This window comes from Otolemur garnettii, unplaced genomic scaffold, assembly GCF_000181295.1.
Source record: "Otolemur garnettii isolate 467f Iridium unplaced genomic scaffold, OtoGar3 scaffold00001, whole genome shotgun sequence".
NCBI classification, from domain to species: Eukaryota; Metazoa; Chordata; class Mammalia; order Primates; family Galagidae; genus Otolemur; species Otolemur garnettii.
In genome coordinates, this window is record NW_003852396.1 from 36,999,445 (window position 1) to 37,009,687 (window position 10,243).

At 40.3% G+C, this 10,243-nt stretch overlaps 1 protein-coding gene across 1 annotated transcript; it reads left to right on the top strand.

Annotated features, from left to right (window-relative positions):
- The first annotated feature begins 226 nt into the window (after window positions 1–226).
- LOC100957051 (olfactory receptor 10A3-like) lies at window positions 227–1,171 on the top strand. The gene has a single exon (XM_003781499.1). It carries the CDS (start codon window positions 227–229, stop codon window positions 1,169–1,171), a length of 945 nt encoding a protein of 314 aa, XP_003781547.1.
- The last annotated feature ends 9,072 nt before the right edge of the window (window positions 1,172–10,243 follow it).

Below are 10,243 nucleotides of genomic sequence, written 5' to 3' on the forward strand. Positions count from 1 at the left end.
ATATTATTTAGTACTTATCAGCCAGAATGCTTCACTTTTCACATTCCATGTAAAAAGTTCATTATTCCAAGAAATTGGCCATTCTCCAAATTTGCCAAAATGAATTTCTAACAGGTTGAGCTCTGCTTCTTGGTTCTTCAAAGAATTTCTAGAGTCAGAAATGTGACTTTTTAATATACTTTAAGCACTCTCTTTAAGAGATGAATATAGGGCTCCCTTACTGAAAATGAAAAGGCAAAATCAAAGCTCTGTGGTTGAATTCATTCTCCTGGGATTCTCTAGTTTTTCTGATCTCCAAGAGCCACTCTTTGGGGTTTTCTTGGTTATTTACCTGGTGACTCTGGTGGGAAATGCCCTCATTATAGTCGTCATCTCCCTGGACAAGAGCCTCCATGTTCCCATGTACCTGTTCCTCCTGAACTTATCTGTGGTGGAAGTGAGTTTCAGCTCAGTCATCATGCCTGAAATGCTGGTGGTCCTCTCCACCGAGAAAACTGTGATGTCTTTTGCAAGCTGTTTTGCACAGATGTATTTCATTATTCTTTTTGGTGTTACTGAATGTTTTCTCCTGGGAGCAATGGCTTATGACCGATTTGCTGCAATTTGCCATCCTCTGAACTACCCTGTGATTATGAACAGAAGAGTTTTTATGACATTAATAATGTTCTCATGGATTTTAGGGATCATTGAGGCTACTGTGGGGACCACATGGGTATTTAGTTTTCCCTTTTGTGGTCCCAATGAAATTAATCATATATCTTGTGAAGCTCCAGCAGTGCTAGATCTTGCATGTGCAGACACATTTTTGCTTGAAACGTATGCCTCAATAGTTACTGTTTTGATGATTATGGTCCCTTTCTTGTTAATACTCTTGTCTTACATTAGAATTCTTTATGTCATCCTGAAGATGCCATCAACCACTGGGAGGCAAAAGGCCTTTTCCACCTGTGCCTCTCATCTCACATCTGTGACCCTCTTCTACGGCACAGGCAACATGACTTATTTGCAACTCAAATCTGGCTACTCACCAGAAACCAAGAAACTGATCTCATTGGCCTACTCACTGCTGACACCTCTGCTGAATCCACTTATCTACAGTTTGCGCAATAGTGAGATGAAAAGGGCTTTGATAAAAATATGCCAAAGAAAGGTGTTTTTACATACAGCTTGACGATGTTTGAAAACCCTTCTGATATTTGGTTACTAAGCTATCATCCTTTAATTAAATTTAATAAATTTCAAAAACATTTTTTCATTCTGATGTTAATGTGTTTAATTTGTTGAGTTCTATGTATTTGAATGTGTATCAGGTGATCCCTTCTTTTCAATAGCATAGTGCTGTCACTTATATTTAGTAGATGTGTAAGTTTTCATAACATATCATATAAGAATATGTTCATCCCCTTCTCTATTATGAACTTCCGCATCATACTGGATTACTGTCATTAAGATGATGCTTCAGTAGACCCTTTGTTCCATACGTCCATTGTATATTGATGTCTGGAATCTGTGTGATAGATTTGTTTATATGGAACTGTTGAGATATAAAATATGTGTGCTTATAAATTTTAGTAGCTCTTGCCAAATTATGTTCCAAAATGATGATAGGGGCTTGGAGCCTGCAACACAGTTGTTATGGCACTGGCCACATACACTGAGGCTGGCGGGTTCAAATTTGGCCTCACGCCAGCTAAACAATGACAACCACAACAAAAAAACAGTCGGGCATTGTTGAGGGCACCTGTAGTCCCAGCTACTTGGGAGGCTGAGGCAAGAGAATTGCTTCAGCGCAAGAGTTTGAGGTTGCTATAAGCTGTGATGCCATGGCTCTACACTGAGGTTCACATAGTGAGACTCTGTTTCAAAAAAAAGAAAAAGAAAGAAAGAAAAAGATTGTAGGGTGTTCAGACTTACCTGGAGGCCATTGTGCTGTCATAAAAAGGTAGATGCCAACAAATAGAGTGATGACATTTTTATTTCTGGAGTGTAAATCTGTTTCATGAATAAGTAAATAATGTACATCCATTTTTGTGGCTCTAACTGGTTCTACTTCATCAACTCACACACACTACTATCCAACAGTGATTTTTCTAGGTATTTTTTCTGAATATTCAATGTTGGTGTCTAGAGGACTACATGAAAATTTTCCTGAATTCTAACTTCATAGAACTGTTTTCTATTGTAGTAGAGACTTGCTAAATTTCCATTTGTAGGCCAACGTGCCCCAGACTCTCTGTTTATAAAGAATTAATGAGGCATTTCTTCTGTTTGTGTATCTGGGAACCACATATAATAACACACCTGTGTCTACTTTCTATAGTCCTTGAACCAAATCACTAACACTGTTGCCTTTTCCAGAATGAATAATTTGTGCAGGGTCTCATGCCTGTAAACCTAGCAGTCTGGGAAGCCAAGGCAGGAAAATTACTTGAGTTTAAAAGTTTGAGAATGGCCTGAGCAAGAGTGAGACCCTATCTTTACTAAAAATAGAAAATTATCTGGGCATTTTGGTGGGTACCTGTAGTTACAGCTACTTGGGAGGTTGAAGCAGAAGAATCCCTGAACCCAGGAGTTAGAGGTTGTTGTGAGCTAGGCTAAAGCCATGGCAGTGTAGCCTAGGCAATAGAGTGAGACTCTATTGGTGATTCTTCATTTAACACTGCATGGTTAATGTTAAGTGCATCTTGTTGATCCCATCTCTCTCTTTTCCTGTTTAAGGGCTTATTAGTTTGAGCTTTCTTTATATATTGAAATGTGTGATATGTTTAATGTTTTATTACCACATTTGATAATAAGCTTGATGAGGACAGCGACTGTATGATTTGTTCACCGCTGTGTTTCACCTGTCTAACACAGTGCCTGGGACAGAGTAGGTGCTTAACAAATACTTTTAGAATCACTACAGAAAGAGTAGTCTGAGGAAAGATGTTCACTTGCTCAAGACTTGGAGCAGACTCAGGGTTTGGGACAGGCACACCATACTCAAAAAAAACTTGTCACAGAGCAGTGCTCAGGACGGAGCCTTAGGAGATCTGAAAGATAGTGAGTGAAGGGAGGGGGGTGTTACTTGACTGCCCTTTGTGTGTATGGCCAAGTTACCTTAGTGTTCTTGTTGCATCCAGCCCTCAGAAGCCAGGACCAGTAATCAAGTGGTTTTACCATTTGGATTCCAAAATTTGGGACATTTCTTTACATGTTGGTTTACTCAGCTACAGAGGTATCTCTTTGTGATACCACATCTAATGTGTTTGTCAGAGCTTTCCAATGTCTCAGAGTTAGAAGTAACTTTAATATCTCAGAATACATCTAGTGTCTGATTCCTTCTATAATACATACTGAAAGCAGTAGTCTTCTTGAATTCCTCTCCTTCTGGGAGATAATTTAGTTAACTATGTTGCCCAAGATAGTCTGCAACTCCTGGCCTCAAGTGAATGTGATCAGAGTCATCCACATTCTCTTTGAGTTTGAAGCTGAGTAGTGATTCAAAATGATAGAATGGTATAAACTATGAGAATAGGACTTTTGCCAAAGAAAATTAGTCTCATTTGGATTCATATAGACATCTCTATCAACATACATATACATACATAATGCTATCGATTTATCAATATAAAACTTTATCCAATTGAAATATTGCATAAGGAATTTTAATTGATCAAACTTCTATGTTTTACAAGTATATGTTTATGATGTAACAGTACATCATCCCCTCACTGCCCCTGGACGTTTCCATCTCTGAATCAATGCACTGGCCAGTGCATTTCCCTACATGATACATAATTACAAGTCATCATTCCTGAAAGCTTTTATCATTGAACTTATATGTTGTGCCCAGAATTATCTGCACTCCATATATCACTTGGGATGGGAATCTCCTGGCCAGCTGGTCCTAAATATCCAGTCTTGAAACCCTATTTTACAGCCTACTTTGACCAACAACTTTGAGTGTCCTGTGTGCTGGTTAGGGTTTCTGGGAAGCAGACACTCAGGTGGAGTTAGGAGTGCAGACACCTGAGAAAGGACAGGAGATAAAACATGCTTGCTAGAAGGACCTTTCTGACTGCGAAGCCAGTCTTGCATAGTCTCCTTGAAGGGCAAAAGGGAGGTCTGGATTGTCTATCAGTAGTATCGTGAGTAGGTTGAAAACACCAGATCCTTTCTCAGTCATTGAGTGGGCTTCTGCAAGAAGGATATCTTTAGCTCAAAATTGAGGCTGACCTTGAAGCTCTGCAACTTTACAGCAAGTCTTTTTTTTTTTTTCTTTTTTTTTTCTTTTTAATAGCCAATCTCACTTTGTCACCTAGGCTAAAATGCAGTAGTGTGATCATATCTCACTGCAGCTTCAAGCTCCTGGGCTTAGATGATCTTTCTCCCTCACCCTCCCACATAGCTGGGATTACAGGCATATTTTTGTTTTATTTTTTTGTACACATGTAGTTTAGCTATGTTGTCCAGGATGGTCTGCAACTCCTGGCCTCAAGTGATCTTCCTACCTCAACCTCCCAAATTGCTGAGATCACAAGCATGGGCCTGTAAGTCTTTTCTCTTTAAAATTAAATTTTATTTTTAAAAATTTCAGAATATTAAGGGGCTAAATACATTTTGGTTCCATAATTGTTTTTGTGTATTTTAACTATATCAAGGTTATAGGTGTGCCCTTCACCCAGAAAGGGTGCAGTGTTATAGCTGTCCACATAGCTTATGGCAAAGAGGGAGAGTTATAAGAAACACCTGGATAGCTCCGTAATGTAACACCGTGGGGGAAACAGTATAGGGACGGAATTGGCTCTCCTAACAAGCATGAGAACTTGTGAGACGAGAGCATCAGTGATTGGCAGTCTCTACACCTGTGGTGTTTAGCGTCACAGGAGTGTGTCTATAAGAGACTGGAGGAGAAGGCCATCAGGGGCTCGCATTCTATTCCGGACTTACTCACTCTGACTCTGTTGCTCCTTCTGCCTGCAGAATGCCTGTACAGAGTCTCCCTCTCTCTCTGTGAAAGACTGCTTCTGCTAAAGCAAATAGCCCTCAGGCACCTAAGAGCAATTGTTCCCAAGCAAGGTAGCCTAGCGTTCTGCATCTGGAACCTAAATAGAGCCAGGTCTGCAGCCCAGGGCTGTAGACCCGGCCCCGATAAGTGGCCACCATGAAGGGACCCCAACACAATGTAACTGTGCAATGAACCCATTGGGTTGTGTAAATCTTTTCTTACAGATGAATGTGAACAGCACATCCCCAATACAATTGAAGAATTTTGGGTATTGATAATTTAATTTGTGAGAGGAAAGTGTGTATTTGGAATGCCAGACCAAGGTTCTACTAGATGGAAACTAAGGGTGCTCAATTCACATTTGATCTGCAATTTCAGCAGACAAAACAATCCATACTGGTGTTAAACCCATGTCAATTCCATCTATGTGGGATATATTAGAAAGTTTTTAATGCTTTAGACATTTTAAATTTAAATATATATTAGTTATTGTTGCCAAGTAGTTATGCATCAACCTAATTGAAATGCCTGGCAACACGGCTAAGTGGAACCATGCAGCAGGCATTAAATCAACATAATTTCAAATACTGGTTTTGCTAACTTCTAGGTCTTTGTGAACATTAGCTTTTGTTTATAAAAGGGAATGATGACGATGATGATGATAAGTATAATGCTAATGGAAACATTTAGTGTTTCTGAGGGATTAGCCATGATAATACATAATAGTTATACAGATTTACGAGGTACTTGTGATATTTTGATGCAGGTGTACAATACGTAATGATCAAATCATGGTAACTGGGATATTCTTCATCTCAAATGTTTATTATTTCTTTGTGTTGGGAACAATCCAATTCTTCTCTTCTACCTATTCTTAAATATATGTGTACAATATATTATTGTTAAAAAGTTCAAATAAGCAAACTAACAATACATCTTAAAGAAATAGAAAAGTGGGGGTGGAGCCAAGATGATGGACTGCAGCCAGCTATTTACAGAGGCTCCCATCCAGAAGGAGACTTAAAGGACAAAAGTTTAGCAAGGGAGTTGATGTTTGGAGGGGAGCCAAGAGAGAAGATTGAAGAGTGCACTTCAACCTTCCTGAGGCAAGCTGTAACCCCCAAAATACAATCAAAATGTACAAAATCCACCACCAAGTGGACAGGAGTCCCTCTCCCACAAGAAGGGCTCACAGTTTACTCCATACAAACAAGTGAGCAGAGTTCAGACATCCTCCCACTCTATCCTACGGGAGAGACCCCCTAACAACTGGATCTCCTACCCCTGCTGGCGTGCCACGGCACACTCCTGCCAGGCATAAAACTGTAAAACTGTATGAAAATGTATATATTCCCCATCTGCAACATTGTACTCCGTGGATTCCTGCCTTCACCCTGAGGTCTGGAGGTTTGTTACCTATGGAGTCCAGATTCTTGGGCATCTCCTTGAGAGAAGTGTAAGGGGAAAGGGCTGGTGCTGCTCTGTGTTGACTGTGGCACAGGAGTGAGGAGAAGAAATTTGGCTCGGAGGAAGCCATACAAGAGCAGTGAGTGGCATCCTGAGCTGCGAGCTTACACCATTCCAGATAGGCAAGCCCCATGTCTCTGGGCAACCAGAGGTTCCAGACAGCAGCCACAGGTGGAACAGACTTGGTAACTTTCGTAAGTAAAGAGACCATTAGCACCAGCCCTGAAACAAAGGCAGTGGGCAGGCAGAGGCTGGAACTGACACCTGAGTGTAAACTCTAATTGCTTGTTGCCCAGAGCTGAATTCCTTATCATCTCTAGCAGCCTCTGACTTGCAAAGGAATATAGCCGGGACAGAAGGCGTGAGGCTGGAACTGAGAGAACTTCCACAGCCTGAATTCTTCCCCTGCAGGACTCAGATTTCCCAGTGACTTTAACAGCCTCTGACTTGCAGAGGAATTTAGCTGGGACAGAAGGTGCAGGGCTGGAACTGAGAGAACATCCATAGTCTAAATTCTTCCCCTGCTGGACTGGACTCAGATTTCCCAGTGAGCACCTTGCCCTCAGGGGAATATAGCTGAGACAAAGGCAGTGGGTGGGCAGAGGAGGGGATTGACACCTGAGTGTAAACTCTACTTGCTTGCTGCCCAGGGTTGAGTTCTTTATCAGCTCTAGCAGCCTCTGACTTGCAGAGGAATTAAGCCAGGACAGAAGGCATGGGGCTGGAACTGAGAGAACTTCCACAGCCTAATTTAAACATGCAAGCCCCCCCTGCCAGACTCAGATTTCCGGGTGACCCTGGCAGTCGTAAACCCCGGAGAAGTTGCCTACTGGAGTGAACAGGGTCACAGACCTGGGGGATTACAAGTGACTGGGTGCAAGATGTGGAAGGAGGTACTAACCTTCCCAGACTAATTCATTTGCTGAGTGGGGTCCCTTTGCCCTCGTGGAGCACTGGAGCAAGTTATATCTGAGCTGCAAGCAGACCCCTCTTATCTAGCTGCCAGAGACAGTTGAACTGTCCCACCTGAAACTGGTGCTGACTGGGACAATAAATTTGGACCCCTTAAACTGGGCAAACCACCCAAAGACTATTCAAAGGGGCACCCTGGGTGTATGGTATTGTTGTTTGTGTGAAGTGGGGCAACTTAATTGCTGGTAGTTCTCCATAGCAGAGACTTCAAACAAGAGTAACTGAATCACTAGGGTAGGACAGAGACAAGCTAAAAATAAGACAGAGCCACTTAGCCCCACCACACCAAGCAGGTCCCCAGTCTCTCAGGCAGTAACACCATATGGGTCCTTGACAATGCTCAAGGGGAAAAAACAAATGGGGTAAAATAATCATGGTGCATAATCAGCAGAAAAGCTCTGGGAATATGAATAACCAGAGTAGATCAACCCCCCCTCCCCCCAGAAAGGATGTGGCTGGTAATGTGAATAACCAGAGTAGGTCAGCCCCCCCAAGAAAGAATGTGGCAGACGAAACTGAAGATCCCCTTTATAAACAGATGGCTGAAATATCAGAAATCGAATCCAGAATTTGGATTACAAATAAGATTAATAGAATAAAGGCAAAGATAGAACTAGAAATTCAAGGAGCATTCCAAAAGTTCACTCAAGAATTGAACAAATTCAAAGACAAAACCACCAAAGATTTTGAAACATTGAAGCAAGAGATGGCAGCCCTCACAGATCTGAAAAATACAGCAGAATCTCTTGGTAACAGAGTGCAGGAGGCAGAAGAAAGGATCTCAGACGTAGAAGACAAAGCTTCTGAATATGTCCAAGTGTCTAAAGAGGATCAGAAATGCAAGGCAAAAATGGATCATTTTCTCAGAGAGCTCTGGAATAATTCAAAGAAAACTAATATTCACCTTATAGGGATCCCTGAAGGCAATGAAGTTGCTTCACAAAACACAGTGGCTCTTCTTCATGAAATTATGAAAGAGAACTTTCCAGACATGCCAAGAGATTCTGAAAATCAGATAGCAGATAGTTTCAGAACCCCAGCATGACTCAACCCAAATAAGACATCCCCCAGACACATCATAATTAACTTCACTAAAGTTAGTATGAAAGAGAAAATCTTAAAAGCAGTGAGACGTAAGAAAACCATAACCTACAAGGGGAAGAATATTAGAATAACTACAGATCTCTCTGCTAAAACCTTTCAGGCAAGAAGAGGGTGGCCTTTGACATTTAATCTCTTAAAACAAAATAACTTTCAGCCCAGGATCCTGTACCCAGCTAAACTGAGTTTCATTTATGATGGAGAAATTAAATAATGACATTTATACATTGAAGAAATTTGCCATAACTAAACCAACTCTCCAGGATACTCTCAGACCTATTCTCCATAATGACCAGTGCAATCCTCCACCAAAAAAGTAAACTAACTAAGAAACTATTGATCAAACTCCAACTTCTACAGTGGTGAAAGGATTAAAAACATCCAGTAGACTTTTGAATAATTCGATACCTAAAATTTTATCAGGCTTATCAATAATTTTATTCAATGTGAATGGCTCAAATGGTCATCTAAAGAGTCACAGATTGGCTGATTGGATACAGAAACTCAGACCAGACATCTATTGTATACAAGAATCTGATCTAACCTTAAAAGACAAATATAGACTCAGGGGGAAGTGATGGTCATCTATACTCTGAGCTAATGGAAAGCAGAAAAAAAGCAGGTGTTGTAATTTTATTCACAGATACAATAGGTTTTAAACCAACAAAAGTAACCAAAGATAAAGATGGCCACTTTATATTTGTTAAGGGCAATACTTAATATGATGAGATCGCAATTATCAATATCTATGCATCCAACCAGAATGCACCTCAATTTATAAAAGAGATTCTAACTAGCATGAGCAACTTGATCTCCCCAAGCTTCATCATAGTTGGAGATTTTAACACAAAATCGATCACATCTTAGGCCACAAATCTAACCTCAGCAAATTTAAAGGAATATATATTATTCCATGCAACTTCTCAGACCATCATGGAATAAAAGTTGAACTCAGCAACAACAGGAATCTGCAGACTCATACAAAAACATGGAAGCTAAATAATCTTGTACTGAATGACAGCTGGGTCAGAGATGAGATCAAGAAGGAAATTAACAACTTTATAGAACAAAATGATAATGAAGATCTGAGTTATCAGAACCTCTGGGATACCGCAAAGGCAGTCCTAAGAGGGAAATTTATAGCACTGCAAGCCTTCCTCAAGAGAACGGAAAGAGAGGAAGTTAACAACTTAATGGGACATCTCAAGCTGGAAAAGGAAGAACATTCCAATCCCAAATCCAGAAGAAGAAAAGAAATAACCAAAACTAGACCAGAATTAAATGAAATTGAAAATAAAAAGAATTGAAAATAAATCAAATAAATCTAAAAGTTGGGTTTTTGAAAGAGTCAACAAAATCGATAAACCTTTGGCCAACCTAACCAAGAAAAAAAGAATAAAATCTCTAATTTCATCACTCAGAAACAGTAAAGATGAAATAACAACAGACCCTTTAGAAATTCAAAAAATCCTTAATGAATATTACAAGAAACTTTATTCCCAGAAATATGACAATCTGACGGAAATTGACCAATACTTGGAAGCACGTTATCTCCCAAGATTCAGCCAGAATGCAGTGGAAATTTTGAACAGGCTTATGTCAAGCTCTGAAATAGCATCAACTATACAAAATCTCCCTAAAAAGAAAAGCCCAGGACCAGATGGCTTCACATCAGAATTCTACCAAACCATTAAAGAGGAACTAGTACCTATA

Bases quoted from the DNA above. Each gene is read 5' to 3' on its own strand.
- LOC100957051 (XM_003781499.1), top strand. From the start codon at position 227: ATGAAAAGGCAAAATCAAAGCTCTGTGGTTGAATTCATTCTCCTGGGA.